The sequence below is a fragment of the Acomys russatus genome, chromosome 29 (assembly GCF_903995435.1).
Source record: "Acomys russatus chromosome 29, mAcoRus1.1, whole genome shotgun sequence".
Lineage (NCBI taxonomy): Eukaryota > Metazoa > Chordata > Mammalia > Rodentia > Muridae > Acomys > Acomys russatus.
Window position 1 is genome coordinate 12703074 of NC_067165.1, and position 26370 is coordinate 12729443.

The 26370-nt window shown below is 48.6% G+C and overlaps 1 protein-coding gene and 1 pseudogene across 1 annotated transcript; one reads left to right on the forward strand and one right to left on the reverse strand.

Annotated features, from left to right (window-relative positions):
• Positions 1-304: 304 nt before the first annotated feature.
• Positions 305-1964, reverse strand: Hpdl (4-hydroxyphenylpyruvate dioxygenase like). Its single transcript, XM_051171828.1, has one exon. It carries the CDS (start codon positions 1450-1452, stop codon positions 337-339), a length of 1116 nt encoding a protein of 371 aa, XP_051027785.1. The 5' UTR covers positions 1453-1964; the 3' UTR covers positions 305-336.
• An 11833-nt stretch (positions 1965-13797) lies between these two features.
• LOC127211944 (vacuolar protein sorting-associated protein 26C-like) lies at positions 13798-26148 on the forward strand (annotated as a pseudogene).
• Positions 26149-26370: the final 222 nt, after the last annotated feature.

Sequence of the window (26370 nt, forward strand, 5' to 3'; positions counted from 1 at the left end):
GGGATGAAACTTCAGAAAGCAAAAGAACTGACAATCACAAAGCTTGAAGGGTGGGCGGGAAGGAAGCTGGGAAGAAGACAGAGGCTCCGGGGTGGTGGTTGGTTGTGTCTTACGACCACACTCCTTTATTTATATCACCTAGACCCCTTAGACATTTTAGGAGCTGTTGTTTTCGATCCCGTCTCTTTGGAGTCCAGTAGGAGGCTCTACAGGGAATAGATAGCCTTTCTCCCTAGCTGTGGAAGTGTAGTCCCGCAGGGTGTGTCCATTCCGCGGGCCTGTGCTGGAGCCCTCAGAGCACCTAGGACAAGTGGCAACTCCCAGCTCTGGCCTGCGTTAGGCTCCCTGGGCCCTGGCAGCTTCCTCTTGCACCGACTGCCATAATGCTCGAATGTTGTTCTGCCCAAAGCCTGTAGCTCCCCGTCTCTGAATGAGCTCTAGGAAGAAGGTGTCCTCGGCAAAGAGGGACTTGGTGAAGACCTGAAGCAAAAACTTGTCTCTGTCGCCATCTAGCAGGATCCCCTGCCGTTCTAGATGGCTAGGCTTGTGCCCTGAGGCTATGATTTGTTCCTGTTTGCCAGCCTGCTGGTAGTAAGCCTCAGGAGGAGTCAGGAGCCGGCCTCCCGCCTTCGCTATCCCCTCAGAAGCTTCTAGGATGTTAGGAGTGTACAGTCCAACGTGCTGCAGGCCTGGCCCCTTGTGCCGGGCGAGAAATTGCTCTACCTGGTCCGGTTTGTTGGTGGGTCCCGGCAGGGACTCTGCCAGTACGAGAGTAGGGACAGTGCTGTCTGGCGGGGTCTGCAGGGCAGTAAGCCTCAGGCCTCCTCGCCCAGGCCCTGCTGCCACCTTGAGGCCCAGCTCCGGATCCTCACCTGGGCTCAGCGGCAAGTGATGAAACCCTAGGCAGTCGTGGAACCAGCGCCTAAGTGTCGGGGAGCTGCCGGAGGTACAGGCCAAGGTCAAGTGGTCCACGTGGCTGGTCCAGCCCGGGCCAGGTGTGTAAGGGAGGGGTCTGAATCCGGGTAGGAAGGATCCGCGATAGGCAGCACGCTGCAGCAACGTAAAGCTAAGGTTACCAGCCGGAGAAGTGACCACTGTGTAGATGGCTGTGCCCTGTGCATCTCTCACACTAGTGGGTGGTACCGGCACGGTGCAGCCCCGAGCCGCCAGCTCCCGGGCGGCGCCGCCCACGTCCTCCACGTCGAAGCACAGGTTCGCGGCGCTGGGCACCGAGTGATGTGGGTCCAGACCGTACAGTGGCTCCCCCGGCCCCGAACCCTCGTTCACTAGAAAGACGGCGTCCCCGCTGCGCAGGGCCAGCTGTCTCCAGCCGCCTGCCTCCCGCACCGCCAGGGGCTGGAAGCCGAAGGTGCGGTGTAAGTCCCTCGCTAGGGGCTGCCCAGCTGGCACATGGAAGACGATATGACATAGACGGCGGGCGTGCGCAGCCATGGCGAGCCCAGTGGCCAGCCACCCGATCTGTCCTCCTGGATCCGCTCACTTGTCTAGAGCTCCAAGTCTCTTGGTCCCGCACTAGTTGTTGGAAGCCGCTGGAGTCCAGGTCTTTTCCGGGCAGAGGTCACAGCCAGACCTTGGGGGAACTAATCCTCTCTGCAGCGCCACCTCCAACAGAAGCCGGCTGAGGACCACAGACTCTGCGGAGTTTTGTATGAGAAGCACGCGGACACTATGCTGGGCGGGCCGGGAGGTCTGGGTGGAGCCTGAGACTCCGCCTTTGACACTCCCGCCCGCCCAGAACCTGTCTCCCGGAGTACAGCGTGGACCAAGGGCAGTTCCTTCCCACGGCCTTGGACCAGGTCACACCCTTGGGCACTGAGCCACCCCCTCCGGGGCCCAGGAAGTCACAATAGCTACCTTCACTCCGTGCCAGGCGCACTCTTCCCGCCTCAGGACTGCCTGAGTTGAGGAGGAGCCCTAATTCCTTCCCCACAAGAATGGAATTGTCTTATCTGGTGCTTTTTCTTTGCCACTCAGGAATTCGTGTTCAAGTCGTAGAGATCCGTTAACTTTTTACTTATTTCTTAAATATTATTTTCAGTTATAGATCTTCAGGCCCCAAAACGGGGTGAAGAAATTGATAGATTAAGCATTTACATAACTCTCCGATCATTTGGCAATCTCCACTTTACCTGCCTTTTCAATTTTAAGTCTAAGCGAGATTTGGGGGGTGGGGGGTGGGGTGGAAAGCCAACAACAACAAACTAACCCACTGTTGCGTTTTGTTTGTTGTTCCTGTAAGGAACTACAACTCAGGCCTTTAAAGCTTCCTAAATGTATGAGCCAGGGGACTCGATGCGTGAGATCGCTACAGTGAGGAGACTACACGTCTTGTCCTTGAAGTGAGGCTACAGAAGGACATTGAAAGGGCAACATTTGGGCTGGAGAGATGGCTCAGTGGTGAAGAGCACGCGCTGCCCTTCCGAAGGTCCTGAGTTTAAGTCCCAGCACCCACATGGTGGCTCACAACGGTCTTCGGTGTGGACCAATTGTGCTGAGAAGACATTTCTGCCTGGAAATCCCTTTGTCAAGCAGTGAGAGAAGGCTACCCTAGGGGACCAGACTTAGACAAGGTTTGGTGGGGTGTCCAGGATTGCCAATCAAGAGAGAGGCTCTCTTGCAATGACCTGTGATCTTGGAGAATGGGATCCCAGAGCCAAGCAGACCAGGGTTCGAAATCTCTAACATGTACTCACAGGACTTTGGCCATGTTTCGTAATTTATTTCTTTCTTTCTTTCTTTCTTTCTTTCTTTCTTTCTTTCTTTCTTTCTTTCTTTCTTTTCAAGACAGGATTTCTCTGTGTTGCCTTGGCTGTCCTAGACTCACTTTGTAGACAAGACAGGCCTCGAACTCACAGCGATCCACCTGCCTCTGCCTCTCAAGTGCTGGGATTAAAGGCGTGCGCCACCACACCCCACTATGTTTTGTAATCTCTCTAAGTTTACTTATCTGCAAGTACGGGGTTCCTCTCCATCACCCCACCACACCATACACACACCTCAGTGCTGAGGATCAGTACCTAGGGTCTCACACAGGCTAGGCCAGCACTTCACCTCTAACCCAGATTGCTGTGCTTAAGTAAGACACTGTAAGCGTTCACTCAATAGGAGCTGTAGCTATTGTTCTGTGCTGATTAGGCAATGTCAGTGGGACCTCCCAGAGGGCATTGTGTGACCTCTTTGGGGTGGTGGGAGTGGACAGGGACTGCTCTAGGCAGCCAAGCCAAGAAGCAGCTCTGATAATGGCCCAGAACAACCTCTGAGTCCTTTCAAGGAGTCTTGGGTACCATTTATCCATGAATTATTTTCCTCTGATGCTAGGGATTGAACTCAAGGCTTTGTGAATGCTAGGCAAATAAATACTCTATCGCTTCATCCCTCTAAGATCCCTAAGGCTGGAGGGCTGTGGGAAGGACAGGGACTGCCTTAGGGAAAGGTGTGCCCTAGTTACTGCTAGTTACTTTGTGACCTGAACAACGCAGTCCCACCTTTAATCTGTACCACCCCAGCTCAGAGGAACGTTAACAATGCCTTGTGCTGAAGCCTTAAAGGGCTGCAGATAAAAATGAAGGACTAGACAGTGAAATGTTAGCGGCCTCGCCTTCCTCCTACCAAATGGAAATGTCCCTATTGTTAGATCCTGGATTGCGCTCATTATTTCAGGCACATGTAGCTGGGAAATTGCAACCTAGCAAGTGGCTAAGGCTCTAGCGCGCACACACACACACACACACACACACACACACACACACGAACCTGGGTCTGACTGTTTAGGGCCTGGACTGTGGTGGCTTTGAGCTGGCTATTAGTACATTTAGGTCAGACTACACAACCAGGACAAGAGAGCCACAAAAAGACTGTAGCTTCAAAAGCAGCACATAGAAGGGCCATTTCCAGAGCACTTAGGAAGGCCCTGGTTCTGATGGATTCTGAGGAAGGGGTACTTGGAAAAATGGCTCTGTGAATCCTGGGGTTAAAGGGGGGGGGGGTGAGCTGCCCAGAAGGCCGGGCGTGGTGGCGCACACCTTTAATCCCAGCACTCGGGAGGCAGAGGCAGGCTGATCTCTGAGTTCGAGGCCAGCCTGGTCTACAAAGTGAGTCCAGGACAGCCAAGGCCACACAGAGAAACCCTGTCTCAAAAAACCAAACAAACAAACAAACAAACAAACAAAAAAACAAAAACAAAAAGCTGCCCAGAGTTTTTATAGTCAAGCCTCCATCCATAATCTATCCCTCCAAGCCTTTGACCCAGCCCCAGAAGTTTGCTTTCATAGGCCCCAAGTAAAAAAGAGTGGGCATAAAAACAAAACCACTGGCCCTTCGTGCCACATATGCTCAGGAAGGGTACCGAAAGGTACATTGGTTTTGGCTGAAAATGTGGTGTCCTGGAAAAGCATCGTACTTGACACAGGTAACAGACTGGGTTTTCAAGGAGCAGTGAAGATAGATGTGACTGCGGATGTTGGTCCCTTGTGGTTGATGTCCAGAGCATCACCACTCAGGGCTCCGGGGGACCTTCAGATGTCTTCTCATCATGCCCACTGGCCTCCTGCTGGGGCTACTTGCGCTGGGGTCAGCAAGACTAAAGCAGAAGCGGAGGATGCCACTGAAAACAAAGCTCACAGGCAAGGGAGCAAGGTCGTGGCACTGCGGAAGCTTCCTGCCACTCCTGCTTCGTGTGTCCTCTAGGTCAGGCGAGGTAGGGGTGATCGGGGCTACAGAAAGCTAGAGTCCAAGTCGTGGAACAGCGCCCCTTCGGCAGGTCTTAACCTAGTGGACAGCAGGCGCGCTCGGCTTGCTAGGAAATCCTACCTCTCCCGGCTATAGCTCCCCGAGCCCCGCCCAGGAGGGACCCACGGCCTCGATCCACCCCGGGGGCCTCCGAACAGCTTGCACCTTTAAGGATCCGCCACTCAGAAGCCCTTCCTGGTCCCGCTCCATGCTCTTTTACCTTTCTCTTCCGCCGGAAGCGGCCCCGGAAGCTACCGCAATTTTGGATCCGCCTCCATTCTCTTTGCTTGTTTGCCGAGGGTTGGCTCAAAAGTACTTCACAGAGGTGACCTTAAATTTTTTTCGAGTTGTGGGAGATACATAACTATACATACTTACTAACTAATTAAAACAACAAAGCACATAGTCTCACACAGGCTGGTCTCTAACTAATTTTGTAACTGAGATGAGTGGTACTGTTACTCCTCCTGCCTTCCGAGTGCTGGGATTCTATGTGTGCACTGCGCCCTATTTATGAAATGCCAGGAATGGAACCCAGGACCTGATGCGTGCTAGGCAAGCATGCTACCAACTAAGCTACTTCCACAGCGCCTCCCAACTTAACTTTAAAAGAAAAATTATATAATTTGTTTATGTTTAGTTTATGTGAATTGGTGTTTGCTGGCATTGCGTGTCTGTGTGAGGGTGTCAGATCTTGGAGCTACAGACAGTTGTGAGCTGCCACGTGGGTGCTGGGTATTGAACTCGGGTCTTCTGTGTATAGTTAGCTTAGTCGTAAGTATACTCAGGCCAGGGGAGAGGTATCTCTCCCTTTTCACTAAGTGAAAGGGGTCAGTCAGGAAGGCAGACAGGTAAATACTGGAGGCTGGGGGTTTAGCTCTAAGGCAAAGGGCATGTCTAGCATACTAGCATACTAGAGGCTATTTGGGTTAATACCCCAAATAGCAAAACCAAGATAGAAAGCCAAATACTATACAATTCCACTTTCCTGAGGTCTAGCCTGGAACAGTTAAGATCATGGACACATGAATGGTGGGTGGCCTGCAGCACTGAGGAGGTGAAATGGGGCGCTGGGATGTTAGGATTACAGAGTTTCATTTGCATTGGTCGTGGTGGTGGCCACGCTTGAACAATATCCTGGTCATATTGTTTCTTTGAAACAGGGACAACCCAGGGTGGCCTCAACTTCCCGGCAGCCTTCCCAGCTCAGCCTTCCAACACTAGGATTACAGGTGCAATCCTAATTACAGCTACAAAATGCAGCCCTCCATGTGTATGTGTGCAGGCACATGTGTGTCACAGACGTGTGGAAATGGGAGGACAACTTCTTGGCGCTCTCTTCTACCATGTTCGTTCTGGGCTGGACCTCAGGTTGTCAGGTTTGGTGGCAGGTGCCTTATGTGCTGTGCTGCCTTGCTGGTCCAATTCTCATTTTAAAAGTTAAATGTACTAGCCAGGCGTGGTGGCACACTTCTTTAATCCCAGCACTCGGGAGGCAGAGGCAGGCAGATCGCTGTGAGTTCCAGGCCAGCCTGGTCTACAAAGTGAGTCCAGGACAGCCAAGGCTACATAGAGAAACCTTGTTTTGAACCCCCCCCCCAAAAAAAAGTTATATGAATTAGCCACGCGTGATGGCACACTCCTTTAATCCTAGCACTCGGGAGGCAGAGGCAGGCAGCTTGCTGTGAGTTCAAGGCCAGCCTGGTCTACAAAAGTGAGTCCAGGATAGCCAGGCTTGTTACAAAAAGAAACCCTGTCTCAAAAAACAAAACAAAACAAAAAACCCCCAAAAGTTACATGTACTAGCTGGACCTGGCAGCACAAGCCTGTAACCACAGCTGCACAAGAGGCTAGCTCAGGCCTACAGAGAAGGAATTTAAGAATGGTGGGCAGCCTAGAGAGACCAAGGCTAGTGCTCAATGGAAGGGCACTCGGCTACCATGTATGAGGCCTCAGATTCTATCTTCAGTACTACAAAAAATAAATAAGTGAACGAATAACTACACTGGTGAGTATCAATAGCTTGGTATATTTACTCAAGCTGTCTGCAATGGTGCTTCATCAAGTTCTAACCCGAGTTGTCTCCATCTCTCCACCTTAAAAGGCTCCAGCATCCTCAATGAATTTGATTTTGTTCAGTAGTCAATTTTCAACTCTTATTGCGTTGGAAAGGTTTTATATAATTGACCATTCTCTCTTGCTGTCTCCTGCTCTTGTTTCCATAATGCCACTTCTCCACTGGCGTTGTTGCACCTGCTCTGCCAGCTGTTGTTTGTTATGTTTTATAGAGGCAGAAGCAGGGTCTCATGTAGCCTTGGTTGATCTTTTTTATTTTTTGGTTCTTTTGAGACAGGGTTTCTCTGTGTAGCCTTGGCTAGCCTGGACTCGCTTGGTAGATCAGGCTGGCCTCGAACTCACAGAGATCCGCCTGGCCTCTGCCTCCTGAGTGCTGGGATTAGAGGTGTGTGCGACCACGCCCAGCCCTGTTCTCCATCTTCTTGGCAGCTGTCCTAGCTGGAAACCTACAGGGATCCAGATCGATGCTCGCCTGTTAGCATGTCTGTATCCTTGCCTGTTGCTGTAACACCTCTGAAGGCAGCAAATCTTTTCGCTTCCAGCTCCACTGTTTTGCATCACCAGGACAATGCAGTGACCTTTAAGTTGCCTTTCTGAACTTGAGTTTGCCCCTGAGCAAGAGCTGAGAAGTGTGGGCTGGAGAGTTCTCTCTCCTTTGCTGTTCTTTCCTGCCTGAGTTCTTTCCCTTTGACTGACCTGACTAACATTTTCTCACTCAGCAGACCTCAGCAGAATCCCACTTGTCTGAAATGCCTTGTCAGATAATTGGGACGTTTGCCTAGTGTCTAGCATGAGAGCTGGTCCGCGCTGAGAGGTCAGTAAATATTTTAAGAATGAAGGGTCAAATAGGTCGTTCCAATGCTGCAGTTTTTCATGTGACCTCTAGGTGGCAGCATTAGCTTGATTTTCACCAGCACTTGGCTATGGTGCCCAGGAGAGGCCAAGGGGTGTGCTTCCTGGTCTATATACTCAGCAAGCTGGGAGGGGTGATGGACAACCCAGATTCTTCTCCTAGATTTGAAACCTCCGTCATCCCTGAAAAAGCTGCCTTGATAGGGTTGTGACCAACCACCCCAGACTCTCCAGGCTTGAATTTTAGACACTTCAAGGAACACTGAGTGCTAAACCCAAGACAGGGCCACGGGGTGATCCCCACCTTCCGCCTCCACCCACCCACCCAAGAGGCAGGATCTCAGTCTCACAGTGACTACACTCACACAGGGTAGCCTGAAACCCAGGAGGCAGATCGGAAATTCACAAGCATCAAGCTGCCCCCAGCCTCCCATGGGCCACCATGCCAGGCCATGAACCATGCCTTTAATCTCAGCACTGTGGAGGCAGAGGCAGGTAGATCTCTGTGAGTTCAAGGCCAGTCTGGTCTACAGAGTGAAACACTGTCTCAAAACAAACTGAGACGATACCAGGTTAGTTGGGAGTATTATGCTTCTGTCATGGTTTATCCTGATACAACCAGATATTGTATGATTTATCGATATATTTACTCATTAAACTTTTTTAAAAATGTGATTGCATAGTGTGTGAGTGTGTGTGTGTGTGTGTGTGTGTGTGTGTGTGTGTGTGCATGTGTGTGTGTGTGTGTGTGTGTGTGTGTGTGTGTGTGTGTGTGTGCATGTGTGTAGAGGTTGGAGGACAGCCTCTGGGAGTCAGCTCTCTCCTCTCACCGTGGGTTCCAGGGATTGAACTCAGCCTTGCACAGCAACCACTTTCACCCGCTGAGCCATCCCAATGGCTCCAGTTAAGCTGAGTTTTATTTTGGCTACAAATTGAGCTATTTGAGTATTAAACCCGAGCTGGTTGTGTGTAGATTGAGTTCTGACTTGAGTGGTCACACAGGAGTCTGACAGGATCTTCAATACGCCAAATTCTGAATCTCTTCATGTCAAAAAACAAACAACATTCAAGCACCCCTCAAGCATTTTATTTATTTGCTTTAATTTTTGAGACATGATCTCTCTTTGTAACCCTGGCTATCTTGAAACTTACTGTATGGACCAGGCTGGCCTTGAACCCACGGAGATCTGTCTTCCTCTGCATCTTGAGTGCAGGGATTAAGGGTGTGTGCTACCATGCCTGGTGCTGCCCTGACTTCCTTCGATGATGGACTGTGATATGGAAGTGTAAGCCAGATAAGCTTTTCCCTTCCCAGGATGCTTTTTGGCATAGTGTTTTTATCGCAACTATAGAAACTGTGGGACAGTGACCTTGAGAAAGTCATTTAACCTTAAAATATTAATTTCTTCAACTAATAGAGATAGTAGTGCTTATGTCATTAGTCTGTTCTGAGGCCTAAATTGGCTGAACAACACATTCAACGCCGTAAACATTTACATATACAAGCACAGTATGAGCTCATATGGTCCTGTGCAGTGTGTACCTTCATTGTCTGTGCTCTATAGATGTCAAAGCCAAGGCTGGAGAGCTTTAGTAACTTGCTTACAGTCCCAGAGCTGTTAAATGGTGGGATGGAGTTTTAGACCTGGGCCGCTAGGCTCCACTTAGTTCCTGAGCACCGATCTACCAAGCCAGGATGCCATATGGAGCGGGGCTGAATAATGAATAGCTATTATGCTCATTGTAATTTAGCCTTAAGTGCTTTTTATATCCATGGTGCTAAGTGTTAATTATTAGTGTATTTGGATGCAACATTTATCCTTTTTGTTCCTATTTTTTTCCACAGCCATGGCAACAAAGGGCCCTGTACTCTCTATAGCCGAGCTCCCTCCCTTTGTCCATCCAGCCCTGTGCTCCGTCTCTGCAAACAACAAAAGATGTTGTCCACCCGGCTGGCTTCCCCGCCCCCACCAGAGCACTAACCAAGGCTGAGGCGTTTCTGAGCAGCAGGCAGGTACCGATCAGCAAACCAGGCACAGGGCTCACAAGTGAGGTCATGCTTAATAAACTTGATTAATTTCTTTGAGCAGCAGCCATGCAAGAGGACAAGGGTGAAACAAGAGGCAGCAATTCATCCTGATTTCAAGGCACAGGAATACAGCTAAAACCAGCAGAGATTTCTGTGAAGATGCTGTTGGGGCCTGGAGAGTCTGGTGGTGCTTCAGTCATGGAAGCTGCCAGAAAGCTCAGTGAGGGGAGATATTTGCTTTTGATGACTTAGCGCAGAGGTAACCCATACCAGGGACAGAACATAGACTCCTTAAGTCATTGAACCAAGACATAGTCTCCCGCTTGGATCCTTGAAATGTATTCTCGACACTTCAATCTGATAACAATAGAATCACATACTGTAACACTGTACTTTAAGAGAGTTTAAGAAACCTGGGCAAGGTGGTACATGCTTTTAATCCCAGCACTTGGGAAGGCAGAGGCAGGCAGACCTCTATGAGTTCAAGGCCAGCCTGGTCTGCATACTGAGTTCAAGGATGGTGATGGGGGGGGGGGGGGGGAGAAAGAGAGTGCGCCATTGACTGAGGAACCTGCCTGAAGTCGCAGAGTCTCTTATCTGCAGTGAGGACTCCACTAGGCTGCTCTGGCAGGCTCACGCAGCTCTAAGCTGGATGCATCTGTAACTGGGCCTCTTCCACCAGGCAGGAGGCATCTCCGCAGCAGGAACCATGCCGCTTCAGTCTTCCAGCAGAGTTGGAGTGCGGCAACCACAGCTCCCCTGCGCCTCTCACTCCAACCATGCTTAGGGTCATGCACACCTTCAGCTCCTACTCCCACTCGCTGGAGGGAGCGCTCTAGAGAAGACGGTGGTCTCCTTGCCTTCTCTTCCGCCTGCTGGTTAGTATGAGCCTCTCACATTCTTCTCATTCTTCTGGCAGGAACTGCTTTAGGAGTGAGGCTATGCCATGGTCTTCCCCAGGGAAGTTAATAGGATTGCCTTAGGCACGTTCGGTTGCTTTAGCAGAAGAGTATCGTGGACTGGCTAGCTCAAACAGATACTTTTCTTTCAGTTCTGGGACGTGGGGAGCCTGAGATCAGAGTCAGGTGACGTCATGCTTCTGATGGCTGTCTTCTTAGTTGGGTTTCCTATGGCACACAGGGGGCTAGAGAGCGGCCTGGTCCGTTTTGAAAAAGCACTAATCCCATTGATGGGGGTTTAGCCTTTACCCCTGCCCCGAGGCCCCCTCTCCTGACCTTTTTACCTTGGTAGTTAGGATTTGACTTTGGTAGTTACATTTCATCAACTGCAAAGACAACTTCGTGGAGAATTAGGAATCTTGTCCTTGATGCTTGGTTTACAACTGTATGGGTTTTTTTTTCCTTCCAAGACAGGGTTTCTCTGTGTAGTCCTGGCTGTCCTGGAACTCACTCTGCACACCAGGCTGGCCTCAGACTCAGAGATCTACCTGCCTCAGCCTGGGACCAAAGGCGCGTGCTGCTCCGGCCACCACTCCCTAGCTGGCTTACAACTTCAGTTGCAGGTGTGGCTTATTCTATGGAGTGACTCCCTAGGTGTCTGTTCTGTTCTCACTGTTGCACATCCTCCTGGAATGCAGTCAGAAAAGTGTAAAGCTTCATTTCCCAGATGTCTTTGCTGCTAGTGTTCTGAATGAGACTTAGTTCCCTTTAAGCAAATGTAGTCACGCTGGGCCTGAAAAGGAGCCGAGCTAAGCAGAGGAAAACTCAAAGGAGCTTGAGGTGTTTACCTTGCTGGTCTAGATGGCTCTCAGGCAATGCATTCTCGACCTGGACACGCAGGTAGTGATGTCTTCATTTGGCAGGTAGCTTCCTGATGTGACAAAGGCGCATGGTTCCAGAACTAGGAGTCTGGTGGCTACTGCCTGGTCGATGCGTCTGACATTCTCTCGTTGTCGTCACATCTTCCTCAGAGCGTGGCTGTGTGATGTGGAGTATGGAGTCATTTCTAGTCTCAGCCTCCAGTTGTCAGGCCATCTAAGGACACTGGGAGTCATTTCATACTTTCATACTAAGCCCCCTTCTGTGCAAGGGGGGAGTTATTTTCTCTGCCACTGAATCCTAACCAGAGAATCTGGAAGTGACTGTGCAACCGACAAAGTGATTTATAACCACGTGCTTTATTATGCAGATGTAATAGTATTTATGAAACTTCACATATGTGAGTGTCAGACCCTATTTCAAATAGAAATACATACTCCTGCAATAATCTATATATGAATTTTAAAAAATCTTACCAAGTTCAGGGGCTGGAGAGATGACTCAGTGGTTAAGAGCATTGACTGCTCTTCCAGAGGACCTAGGCTCCATTCCCAGCACCCACATGACTGTTAACAACTGCCTGTAACTCCCATGGGGATATCACCCCCTCTTCACCTCTCCAGACACTGCATGCGTGGGGCACACAGGCACATGTAGGAAAAACACTCATACATATAAACAAAAGTGAAAAAAAAATGTTTCAAGAAGAAAGTTACCAAATTTGAACTTTAAGGACCTGACACTGGACACCGCTGGGTATAGTGACATACACCTGTAATACCAGCATTCGGGAGGCAGAGGCAGGCGGATCACTGTGAGTTAGAGGCCAGCCTGGTCTACAAAGAGAGTCTAGGACAGCTACATGGAGAAAGCCTGTCTTGAAAAAAAAGAAAAAAAGAAGAAAAGAAAGACTAAACCAAAAAACAACCAACCAGTAAAAGCACTGGACATGACTTCTGTTGTATGATATGTGTGTATCCACCCACAGATACACACATGAACATATATCCCCCACAAATGCACAAAAGAGTGTGTGTGTGTGTGTGTGTGTGTGTGTATTTTTTTTCTTTTTTTTAATCCACGGGACAACAAAATACAACTCAGAGGCCAAACCTACTCCATCTTGTCTCTCTAAACATGGTTTTATAGGAACACAGCCATGCTGTTTGTTTGCATTCTAGTTGCTGCTTTTGATCAAGGAATGCCCCACTGACCTGTGCGGCCGGCGGTGAGGTTCGCAAAGGCTGTGGGACTTACTGAGTTGCTGGCCACTGCAGAGAAGGTGGAGGAGTCAGCTGTCTCAGTGTCACCTGGTGCTGCTCAGGCTTCCCTCTGCCTCCACCTCCTGGATGACAATTCGCCAGGTCACTTTTGGACACCCTGACGTCTGAGAAGCGCCACACCCAACTGCTCGGGTGAGTTCAACCAATGCTATTGCAGCTTTCCTCTCACACATCCTGGCTGTGGCTACTGGACATACCCAGTAACCCAGGTACATTATCGGGTCAGCATGTCTCTGCATTTGATGCAATGGATTCTTTTTCTGACCTTCTTAGGTCAGAATGCATGGGCCACCAGCCAGAATCTTTACTATGTATCTACCTGGACAGAGGCTACAGCCTCTTAGATGCCTACACGTCCACTAAATAGAGGGCGTGGCCTATGCCAGGCAAGGTGACTTATAGCGGTGAACAAATCAGCATAGTGTGGAGTTTTCACACTTCATCTACTTCTTCCTAAAGCCCCATAGGCGGCTCCTTTAATCTCCACTTGAAAACCAGTGCTTAGAGAGACTCAATGGTCTACTAAATGCCATCTATGGCTGCCGGTGGGCGGCAGGGCTGAAGAATTGAGCTTATGTCTTCTGACACTACTATAGTTTATGTGTTGTTCTGTGCCGTACTGCTAGACACGGTTGTGGGAAGTCATAATCTAAATTAGATCTACAGCCAGCAAGCCAGTGTTTTATAGATAAGAAACAGAAACAGAATATTGTTATCTCTCGCTCCCCAGATATGATTCCGAAAGATTGGGGGCAGGGGGGCTGAAAATGAGAGAAGCCAAGCTCTTCGCCCGGCTCCTGCTCTTCAGAAAGGAAGAGCCTGCTGCCTTTATCTGTGAAGGAGAGAAAGGGGTGACTCTAGCAAAATTATTCCTGTTAGATACCTAAAGCAAGAGATACATCTGAGGCCACGGGCAGGATAAGAAAAACCCCGCCTTAGGGAGAAGAGGGCTCAGGGCTCCTTCATCCCCTCTGTGGTACCCTGTATTAGCCACTTCCTCCACAGCTGGGATAGAGCATCCGCTAGAAGCATGGCAAGGGAAGAAGGCTTCATTGTGGCCCATGGTTTAAAAGTGGATATAGGCTTTCCGAACCGCCGTCTGCTGTGGAGCAGCTGCCGAGATGCAGCTTTGTGTGAGGACCCTTACAGGGAAGACATCACGTTCAAGGCAGTCAGGAAGCCGAGACATGTGATGCTGGAGCTGGCCACCCGGGGAAAGTGCTGTGCACACACAGAGTGACTCTTCCCTCCTGAGGTCAACTTCACAGACAGGCCCAGGGTGCTCTCTTAGATGACTCTGAAACAGTGAGTTGACAGAGAAGGTACGCATCACAGACTCCCAGGATAAACCCCATTCACCGGGTCACCTCGTTTTCCCCTCCTCTTACATATACCCTCAGCTGACCCAGAACCCGCGTTTTGCCTTGCTCTACGATAATTCCATTACGATTTCACAAACTTTGACCTTGAAGCTTAGAAATATGCCTTCCCTGTATATCTGTATCCTGCAGCTGGAGCAGAGAGATGAGGCTCATGAACTGTGCCAGAGGGGCCAGGGCACAGCTGAACGCTGGAGAAGGAATGCCTGGGAAGGGGCAGAAGAAGGGAAAGGCAGGAGCAGCAGACAGAGTACAACGCTCGCTAGATAGACAGATAAAAGCCCCAGAATAGAGTCCATCACCAGCATTTGGGGGAAATGTGCGTCTCTTTCGTCTTATTGGAGGATGCGTCTCTAAAAGGAGACTTAGTCCCTAGACAATACAGGACTAAAGCAGTTTGCTCTGTATCAGGTACTGTACAAATCCTGAAGATGACTTAAGTCCAGGAACAGTGTGCACAATTATATGTAAACACTACACACGCCATTTCATAATAAGGAACTTTAGTGTCTATGCCATTTGGCAAATTCCTGGAAACAACAACAGCAGCTGCCTTGGGCCGGGCATGGTGGCGCACGCCTTTAATCCAAGCACTCGGGAGGCAGAGGCAGGTGGATCTCTGTGAGTTCAAGGCCAGAACAGCCAAGGCTACACAGAGAAACCCTGTTTGGGGGGGGGGGACAACCCAAAAACAAAAACAGCAGTTATTTCATTCGTTTACACACTAAATCAAAGTTCCTGACATAGGTACTTTTGGATAAAAATTTCCTGGGCAGTGGTGGCGCACGCCTTTAATCCCAGCACTCAGGAGGCAGAAGCAGGTGGATCTCTGTGAGTCTGAGGCCAGCCTGGACTACAATGTGAGTCCAGGACAGCTAGGGCTACACAGAGAAACCTTGTCTCAAACAAACATAGCAAAAGGGATAGAGGAAAGAACTATATCAGAATTAGTAGCTAAAACTTTCTTTTTTAACAAGGTTTTACCATGTGACCCTGGCTGGGTTGAAATTCACATGAACCAGGCTGGCCTTGCACTCACAGTGCTATGCCTGCCTCTGCCTCTCAAGTGCTGGAATTAAGGGTGCACACCATAGGAAGCCAGGCATGGTGGCACATGCCTTTAATATCAGCACTTGGGAGGCAGAGGCAGGAGGATTGCTGTGAGTTTTAGTCCAGCCTGGTCTACAAAGCAAGTCCAGGACAGCCAAGGCTACACAGAGAGACCCTGTGTTGAAAACAAAAACAAAAACAAAACAAAACAAAACAAAACAAAACAAAACAAAAAGTGTGAACTGCCACACCTGGCTAAATCTTAAAAAAACAAAAAAATGTATTTGCTTACTTATATGTATGTGTGCTTGCATGTGTTTATGTGTACCATGTGCCTGAAGGTGTCCTCGGAGGCCAGAGGGCACTAGGTTCCCTGGAATAAGAGTTACAGACAGTGGTAAGCCTCACTGTATGGTTCTGGGAATCAAACTTGCGTCCCCAAAGGGAGCTCATCAGGCTGGTAATTAGCAACGCTCCAGGACAGTATGACAAAGGGGTCCCAGAAGCTGGGGTGAAGGGAGGGCAGACGTCAGAGCACCAACCCAGCTGGAGAGAAGACCTTGTTGGGGCTGCTCGGGCAGAACTCTGTCCCAGTGAGACTTCTCCTCAGCAGACTCCAGAGGAATGTGTCCACCGGAGGGGGAGCCTAAGAAGTGTGGGACAGAGAAGGGGAGGGACCAACCAAGGCTACAGCTGATGCTATGGGGGCTCGGCTTCGTGAGGACTCTTGGAAGAGATGTATAGAACATACAGACCGGACCCAGCGTTGCCCCCACAAGGGGTTGAGGAAGCAGGATGTTTTTCTTACAAACTCCTCCCCGCAGTGGTTGAGGATGCTCCTGGCAGGCAACTTCTTAACACTTCAGCCTGTCTGGTCTGTGGATTGGGCCCTCCTGTAGTCAAATGGAGCTCTCAGGCCAAGAGATTGAGATGTTTGAGGCACACGCAATCAGTATTCTCAGAAACACAAGCCACTAATGCCTTCTGCTATGTTCTCTGCAAATATCTGAACAAACGGGAAAACTAAGAAGGTGGCTTTGAGCTGGGTCACGGAACAGAAAGAATGTAGTGAGGCCAGGGTAACCAAGCTGGGCTTCTGTAAAACAAACAAACAAAATTTAAAAAGTGCAGGTTTTCGTCCCCTGGAGGGGGAGACCTGGTGGCACTCAGAGGAAGGATAGCAGGCTACCAAGAAGAGACTTGATACCCTATGAGCGTATACAGGGGGAGGAGGTCCCCCTCAGTCACAGTCATAGGGGAGGGGAGTAAGGGGAAAATGGGAGGGAGGGAGGAATGGAAGGATACAAGGGATGGGATAACAATTGAGATGTAATATGAATAAATTAATAAACTATATATATTTGTAAAGGATGGGTTTTGTTTTGTTTTGTTTTGTTTTGTTAAGACAGGGTTTCTCTGTGTAGGCTTGGGTGTCCTGGACTCTCGTTGTTGACCAAGCTGGCCTGGAACTCACCAAGATCCACCTGCCTCTGCCTCCTCAGTGCTGGGATCAAAGGTGTGCACCATCACACCTGGTCAGTTACTGCATTGTATAATAACTATTTTTTTGTTTTGTTTTGTTTTGTTTTTTGTTTTTCGAGACAGAGTTTTTCTGTATAGCCTTGGTTGTCCTGGACTTACTTTGTAGACCAGGCTGGTCTTGAACTCACAGCAATCCGCCTGCCTCTGCCTCCCATTTGCTGGGATTAAAGGCATGCACCACCACGCCTGGCAATAATTATTTTCTTAAGACAATTGGCACCCAGCTGAAGCCGTGACCTCCAGATGGAGCCTGGGTCTTTAGAGTACGGAAAGGCTGTTGTTTGGGACACAGTAGATGCTTATTAGGTATTTGTTAGGTGAATAATCATAATGGGAGTATTTTTAATTGAAGTACTCTTTTCACAACTCTCCAACTAAATACTGGCCCAAACCACCTTAAGGAAAGCCCAGCTTTCTTTACCAGTCTACTTAAGCACAGAAGAAATGCTTAGCTGAAAACAGTGTCAGTGTGGTTAAGTGGGCAGGGGGCATCACTGGGTGAAACCTCCCATAACTGTAGCAGGACGTCTATTAACCAAGTACAGTGACGTGCAAGAGTGGCTGGTGCATTTAAAGCCACCATGCCTAGAGCATTACATTTCAAAAGGAGTAAGATGGGCAACTGAAAAGTTTCCAAAGGCAGCCAGCCCTGTCAGGAAGGAGCTCTCCCAGGAAGAGTGAAAGTCAAACACCCAGAAAAGCCGAGACAGGGTGTGAATGGGAGGGGAGGGGTGCAGGAGGTGATGTGAGACTCAATATGAGGAAGCCTGGCATTTCGGAAGGGAAGAAGGTGGTTTAGCATTGGAAAGTGGCTGCCCTATGAGATGAGCATCCCAGGTAGAAGGGACAGGTGACCGATCAACAGTAACGGCCCCACCTCTCCTCGTCTGCGTATTGGAAATAAGTTGATGAAATGTGGATTTAATAAGCATTAAAATTCTAGGAACACTTAGGAACTGCCAGGGGGAGGCTGGAGAGAGCACACGGCCTAAGAGCAGGTTTCTAAGGCTGGACCACACAGCCATCTATCATGGATGGTTTGAGACTAACACACCCGTCCATTTCCACTGGGAGAACATAATGACCCGGCAGATTTTCATTCCAAACTTCTAGAAGGCAGAGGGAGTTCAAATGTCCTGAGCGAGCACTAGCACTAATGCAGGTAGAACTGACAGCTATTGTCTCCGGACAAAAGGAGAGATTAAGTTGTTGGTCTTTTCACTGTTTTCTACTATTCATGCTCCTCTAAAACTCTACTGGGTGAGCTGATCTGGAATTTTCAGGAATTTGAATGGGTTTGGATTAGGTTGAATTTTGCTCAGCAGACACCTGTCATCACAGATTAAGACTGATATTTTAAACAAGAATTCGGAACACATAGAGTGCCATTTTCCTGAAGACTGTAAAACACTGTCCTGTGACAGGAACCCAACATGACAGCTCCCTACCAGAACTGCACTTGGAGAGAGACTGTTCAATGTCTCCTTCCACATCGGGCCATGAACCTCCATGCAGGAGCCTTGGCCTGTCTGGCGCTGTTTCTACCATGCAGCCCATGGTGAAGTCAGTAGTTGGTGGGATTCCTGAGTCTCGTCTTAAACACGGTAAGAACTATCTCATGTTCGGAAAATTTTATTTTAGTTTGCATCTGGTTTTAACAATTGTTAACAAGTGTCTGCTCAAGGCCAGCTCCCTCGGTCTGTTAGGTCACAGTTTTCTCCGCGAGGCTAGAGGGGTAAATCCTGAAGTGTGAGGGGCCCCTGGGACCCCAGCTCTGACTAGAAAATGGACAGCATTTGACACTACATAAATTTTTGTTTTGGAGGACTGGCCTTGTAGTTTAGCAGCATTTCTGGTCACTTCCCACTAGATGCCTGTGGTACGCATCCCACCTCTGAGTTTATAACAGTAAAAACGACTCCAGAGTTTGCCAAATGTCCCCAGGTAGGTAAAGTTGCTTCTCACTGAAAACCGTTGGCACTAAGTTATAGCAGCTAATGTGTTATTGGTGCAAGGATAGACATATGTACAAAAACAACCAGACCCCTGGTTTTATATATGGAATGTGATATAGTATTATGGTTGAAATGAAATTACATGTCATTAGAAAAGGGAGAGGAGGGGCTGGAGAGATGGGTCAGAGGTTAAGGGCACTAACTGCTCTTCCAGAGGTCCTGAGTTCAATTCCCAGCAACCACATGGTGGCTCACAAACATCTATAATGTGACTTGATGCCCTCCTCTGGCCTGCAGGTGTATGTGCAGGCAGCGTGCTGTATACATAATAATAAATAAATCTTAAAAAAAAAAAAAAAAAAGAAAGAAAGAAAAGAAAAGAAAAGGGAGAGGACTATTACCAAGTGCTCAAGTAAATGATCTAAAAGACAAAACTTTACCCATATCATTACACCATTCATAAATTGTTAAAGAAGAAAATAAAGAAGAATATTCTTGTGGCTTCAGGGAAAAAAAACTTCTTTCTTTGTTGTTAAAAAGAAAGAAAATCCCAATCATTTGATTTTTATCAATAACGACTCAGGAGCCAGCTGTTGGGGTGAGAACCTACCAGCTCAGAGAGGCAGAGAAAGCACCCAGCTGACCTTCTTACTCTACTGACACCCTAGAGAGAAAAAGGCCTTTCTCCTCCACTCACATCCCAGATGGAAAAAACCAAAAGCCCCAAAGCTCAATAGCTTAGCTGACAGCTCAGGAGGAAAAAGCCAAAAGCCAAAGTTCCTTCTTCTCCACGATGGTTCCTCACCCCACCCCACCCCCCAGTTTTTTGAGATAGGGTTTCTCTGTGTAACCTCGGCTGTCCTGGACTCACTTTGTAGACCAGGCTGGTCTCGAACTCACAGTGATCCACCTGCCTCTGCTGGGATTAAAGGCGTGTGCCACCACAGCCGGCTTCACGCTGTCTTAACTACCCTTCTCTTAATGTCCCTCCTTTCTGTTTAATCCCTGTCAGCTTGTTTCTTGCTCCACTTCTTGACCTAAGCTTGACTTTATTTAGCACCTGGATTAAAGGTGTGTGCTAGGGCTGAGCCAAAAGAATCACTTGTTGGCACTGGAGAGACGGCTTAGTGGTTAAGAACACTGACTGTTCTTCCAGAGGTCCTGAGTTCAATTCCCAGTGACCTCATAGTGGTTCACAACCATCTATAATGTGATCTAATGCCCTCTTCTGGACTGTGGGTGTATATGCAGGCAGAGCACATAATAGTACATAAATAAATCTTCTTTTTAAAAAAAGTACTTGTTGGGGTTGGGGATTTAGCTTAGTGGTAGAGTGCTTGCCTAGCAGGCGCAAGGCCCTGAGTTTGGTCCTCAGCTCTGGGAAAAAAAAAGTACTTGTTTACATAAGCAGAAAGCTCTTGGGTTGAAAGTTGTGTCCACAACTAGAAACAGAATTTTTTCACCTCACAATCTTAGGGCTCACAATGGGATCAAATATCCTTCCTTCCTTCCCTCCTTCCTTCCTTCCTTCCTTCCTTCCTTTCTTTTGTTTTTTCTGAGACACGTTTTCTCTGTAAAAGCCCTGGCTGTCCTGGAACTCGCTTTGTAGACCAGGCTGTCCTCAAACTCAGAGAGATCCACCTGCTTCTGTCTCCTGATTGTTGGGATTAAAATCAAGTCCCACCACTGCCAGGCTATCAGGGAAAGATTTCTAAACACACACACACACACACACACACACACACACACACACACACACAATCATAAAATATGAAGGAAGAGGTTTATAGTTTTTCTTTTTTGTGTTGGTTTTTCACAACAGGAGTTCTCTGGGTAACAGCTCTGGCTATCCTGGAATTCTCTCTGTAGACAAGGCTGGCCTCGAACTTACAGAGATCCAACTGTCTCTGCTTCCCAAGTGCTAGGTCTAAAGGCATGTGCCACCACCCCTGGCTTCTTTTTTAGTTTTCTAAGACAGGGGTTCTCCGTGCAGTTCTAGGTGTCCTGGAACTTGCTCTGGAAACCAGGCTGGCCTCGAACACAGAGATCCACCTGCCTTTGCCTCCTGAGAACTGTGATTAAAGGGGCGTGCCACCACTGCCTGGCAGGCTTATGTCTCTTACATTAAAAGTTTCAGGCATTGGCCGCATTTACCTCCACGTGCAAAGCCCTGAGCTTGATCCCTAGCACTGGAAATATAGAAGATGCAGTTGTAGAAGGCGGTGAGGACCTAAGTGGCAAATTGGAAGAAGAGATTTGTGAACCAGACATTGAACAAAAGACATGTATTTAAAATACAGTGATTGGGGCTGGAGAGATGGCTCAGCGGTCAAAGGTCTTCCTCTTGCTTTAATCCCAAGACTCAGGAGGCAGAGGCATCAATATAAGTGTGAAGCAAGCCTGGTCTACATAGTGAATTCCAGGCCAACCAGGGCTGCGTAGTGAGACCCTGCTCAAAACACAGCAAACAAAGCAAAAAGGATACTTTCCCAGAGGACTAGAGATTGATTCCCAGAACCACACCAGGCAGTTTACAGCTGTTGTAACTCCAGCTCCTGGGAATCCAGCGCCCTCTTCTGGTCTCCTGGGGTATCTGCACACATGTGACATACACACCACAGACACATATATACACAAGTTAAAGTACAAAGATGAAGTACCATCAATACCAAAATGTGGACTAGACTAGTGTCCTGGCGGGATTTTAACAAATTGTTGCAGACTCTCATGGTTCTGGAGGCTAGACATCCAAAATAAAGGAGTCAGTAGCTGGTCCTTCTGGAGGGCTACAGGAGAATCACTGCGCATTCCCTAGGAGGGTGGTAGAAGTTGCCACTAACCTTCGGGTATAGCTGCACGACTCTGGTCTCTAACACTGTCTTCACAGGGCTTTTCCCTTGCCGAGCTGTGTCCTTCCAAGGCTTCTTATAGCAATCATACTTTAAGAATACTCTAGTATGGTGTCACCTTGATTCCATTTGAAAAGGCTATTTCAAAATAAGGCCCTACTCTGATTCCCCTGTGGACATGGATGCCTGAGGAATAGTGTTCAAGCCTAGAGCATCTGCTCTCTTCCCCCTCAAATTCACACATGTCTCGTGCACAAAGTACATACATCCCACCCCAACATGTCCCAGATCCTAACTCATTTCAGAACTATCTAAATCCAGTGCCTCATCTAAAGATCAAACCACCTGCTCCATCTCATGCTCTTTATCAGAAGAGTAGGAGGGTCTGGTCCGGAGCTAGAGTCACCTCTCTTTGTAGACCTGAGAGTACATCTGCCTGAGCGTACCTGAGACTGGAGTTACACACAGATGTGAGCTGTCATGTCGGGTGCTGGGAACTGAACTTGGGTTGTCTGGAAGAGCATCTGGTGCTCTTAACCACTGAGCCTCCAGCCCCAAGCCATTGTTTCTGTTTTGGTTTTTCAAGACAGAGTTTCTGTAATAGGGTTTCTGTGTGTAGCAGTCCTGGTTGTCCTAGACTCACTTTGTAGACCAGGCTGGCCTCGAACTCACAGAGACCCATCTACCTCTGTCTACTGGGTGCTGGGATTAAAGATGCGCACCACCATGTCCGGCAAGCCATTGTTTCTGTAGCTACGACATTTTCCAAAGTTTTGTAGGTCTATGATACATGTCAAGGAGTCCCAGGCTGTAATACAAGTGAGGTTCTCCTGGGTGCATGCTGCCTGTGCTGAGCTGATCAATCGAATCTGCAAGTCACCGGTCTAAACTTCACAGCCAGGTCCACCCAGATACCTACTTGGCTTTAGTTCTGGAGCACAGGAAGCAGCTGTGGTGGCATTGGCCCATAATGCATGCTACTTGAGAGGCCAAGGAAGGAGGACTGCTAGTTTAAGACAGACAGACAGACAGACAGACAGACAGACAGACAGACAGACAGAGACAGGGAGATAAGACTGAGAAGTTTTCTAAATCAGGTATTTATTTTTTCCTTAATAGTCTCTTCTTCAGTTTGCGTTGCTCTCGTACTTTGCTGTACGCATCCAGGAGCAAGCAGGCCGCGTCTTCCGCATCCAGGAGCAAGCAGGCCGCGTCTTTCACATCCAGGAGCAAGCAGGCCGCGTCTTCCGCATCCAGGAGCAAGCGGACCGCGTCTTCCGCATCCAGGAGCAAGCAGGCCGTGTCTTCCGCATCCAGGAGCAAGCCGACCACGTCTTCCGCATCCAGGAGCAAGCCGACCACGTCTTCCGCATCCAGGAGCAAGCAGGCCATGTCTTCCGCATCCAGGAGCAAGCCGACCACGTCTTCCGCATCCAGGAGCAAGCAGGCCGCGTCTTCCGCATCCAGGAGCAAGCCGACCACGTCTTCCGCATCCAGGAGCAAGCAGGCCGCGTCTTCCACGTTTTTCTTAGCAATCTCTAAGCTCGTTGTTTACGCTTTCTGCTTCCCATCAAACCTTACAACACGAAGCATCCAGTTTCTCTGCCATATTATATCAAGGGTCACCTTTTCTCCAGCATCCAGTAAGACCTCACTAAAAAATCACGACTTCTATATTTCTAACAAATATAAGATTTTAAAATTATGGTTCATGCCCCAGGATTGTAAAATAACTAAACACACACATACATACACATGCACAAACACACACACATGTGTGCATACAAACATACACACCCACACCTACACAAACACGCACACATACAAACACGCACACACACATATGCACAAACACACACACACACATGCACACACACACACACACACACACACACACACACACACACACACACCAACGACTTCTCTCTTGAACCTCTGGCTGTTATGGCTTAGATAGGTTGAAATATGAAAGTAAATGTTATAACAACTGAAGAGGGAAAAAAGGCCAAATATTAAAAACTGGTTAATTCCTAAAACCACAGTGAGCTAGTGTGACCTCCTAGACATCTAATGAAATTGAATTTGTGTAAGTTGTTTACACTATCCGAATCAGATAGTGTAAATACCGCCTTTGTTTCCCAGATATGACATGAATTGGGGTTAAAACCATTCACTGGGGATACAAAGAGGAGCCAAGCTTTGTTTTAGTTAGGCTTTCTACTGTTGTGAAGAAACACCATGACCAAAAGTAACTTGGGCAGGAAAGGCTTTATTTGGCTTACATATCCTGAATCAGGGTCCACTGAGGCAAGCCAAGGCAGGCGCTAGGCAGGAGCTGATGCAGAGGCCATAGAGGGTGCTGCTTACTGGCTTGTCCTCATGGCTCGCTCAGCCTGCTGCTTCTGTGTTTTTTCCCAAGACAGGCTTTCTCTGTGTAGCCTTGTAGCCCTGGCTGTCCTGGACTCGCTTTGTAGACCAGGCTGGCCTTGAGTTCACAGCGATTCACCTGCCTCTGCCTCCCTGAATGCTGGGATTATAGGCGCGCGCCACCACCCAGCCTGCCTGCATTCTTATAGAACCCAGGACCACTGGCCCAGGAGTGCCACAACCCACAGGGGCCTGGGTCCTCTGCTATTAATCACCAATTAAGAAAATGCCTTATAGGCTTGCCTACAACCTGATCTTATTTTTTTTTTCTTTTTAAAGATTTATTTATCGTGTATACAATGCTCTGCCTGCATGTGTGCCTGCCTGCCAGAAGAGGTCATAAAATCTCATTGTAGATGGTTGTGAGCCACCATGTGTTTGCTGGGAATTGAACTCAGGACCTTTGGAAGAACAACCAGTGCTCTCAACCTCTGAGCCATCTCTCCAGCCCTGGAGGCATTTTCTTAATGAAGTTCCCTCCTCAATGATGACTCTTGCTTGTGTCAAGTTGGCATAAAACTAGCTAGCACAAAGTTGGAGACGTCACCAATCGAGCATCAGAAAAAAGTGTCACCGAAGAGCTCACCCTAAAGTGTAGACAAAGGAGCTGCTCTCAAGACGTGTGGGAATGTTCCAGAGTTCTCAGCAGTCCTGAGCAGACTCCTCCAGGAGGGTGTGGGGGTTTCCAGGGCTCTCTGGATGGCTGTATGACTCTGGTGTCTGTCCACCTATCTGGCTGCAATTGTCTTTAGAGAACACCAGCCTCCTTTCTTTAGCTCTCCAATGTGAGATACAAGTGTGTCTCAGAATCTGCAACTGTTGATGGCAGCAGAGATTGAGCCAGGCACAGCTTACGCTACTCCCCGCAGCAGTCCGGGAGTTCCTTTTTAGAGACCTCCATTCAATTAAAGCTGATTTTATCATAGAAAGCAATTTCAGGATAGGCCAGTGTGTTGGTGGTTTGAATAAGAATGGCCACCATAGCTGGACATGGTGGCACACAGCTTTAATCCCAGCACTTGGGAGGCTGAGGCAGGTGGATCGCTGTGAGTTCGAGGCCAGCCTGGTCTACAAAGCGAGTCCAGGACAGCCAAGGGTACACAGAGAGACCCTGTCTCGAAAACAAACAAACAAACAAACAAAAAGAATGGTCACCATAAGGCTTTTATATATATATATATATATATATATATATATATATATATATATATATATATATATATATATATTTGAATGCTTAGTCAGGGAGTGCCACCGTTTGAAATGATTAGAAGGGGAAGAAGCGGGAGGGGCGGGGCGACTGGGTCACGAGTGGCCGGAAGTTTCTGCCTTTGCAGATAATCCGAGATGGCGACCTTCCAGTGTATCATGCTGGGGAAAAGCTCTCAGGTTTGGTGGTCATCTCTATCAGGATTCTGTGCAGCACCAGGGAGTGTCTTTGTCAGTAGAAGGGACTGTGAAACCTCCAGCTCAGAGCCAAAAGCGTGGGTGTGTTTGAAGTCTTTTACAGCTCTGTGAATCGGATCCCCATTATCCTCAGCACCATCGATGTGCTGCAGCCAGGAAGGCTCCCCAGTGGCAGGACTGAGATTCCCTTTGAGTTTCCTCTGCGTGTCAAGGCGGTAAAGTCCTATATGAGACTTACCACAGCGTGCTTGTCAACATTCAATACACACTGCGCTGTGACATGTGGCGGTCCCTGCTGGCCAGGGACCTGAGCAAGACCTGTGAATTCATTGTTCACTCTGTTCCTCAGAAGGGGAAGCTGACCCCAAGTCTTGTGGGCTTCATCATCACCCTGGAAACCTTGCTGAACATCAAGGGGGCCTTACTCTCTAGATTCCTCATTAGAGGACGTCTGAACTCCACTAACTGTGCCCTCACACAGCCCCTGACAGGAGAGCTGGTGGTGGAGCACTCGGATGCTGCTATCCGGAGCATAGACCTGTGGGTGTGCAGAAGGCTATGCACGAGGTGCCACAGAGATGCGGGATGTTCCACCGCGGGTGAGAACCTTTGTAGGAACCGTTCCCTCCCCCTCTACATGGTCTTCCCCAGACTGTTCATCTGTCCAACCCTGGAGACCACCAACTTCAAAGTGGAGTTTGAGGTTGATGTGGTCCTTCATGCTGGCCACCTCATCCCCGAGAATTTCCCGCTGAAGCTCCGCCAGATGTAGTCCAGCTGCAAGAAAAGGACAGCAAGAGTGGCCGCCCAAAGGGCTGGAGAGATGGCTCAGTGGATAAGAGCACTGTCTGTTCTTCCAAAGGTCCTGAGGTCAATTCCCAGTCAACCACATGGTGGCTCACAACCATCTATAATGTGATCTGGTTCCATCTTCTGGCTTTCAGACACACACGCTGGTGGAATACTGTATAAATAATAAATAAATCTTAAAAAA

Coding starts and splice junctions, on each gene's coding strand:
- Hpdl (XM_051171828.1), bottom strand. CDS start 1,452: ATGGCTGCGCACGCCCGCCGTCTATGTCATATCGTCTTCCATGTGCCA.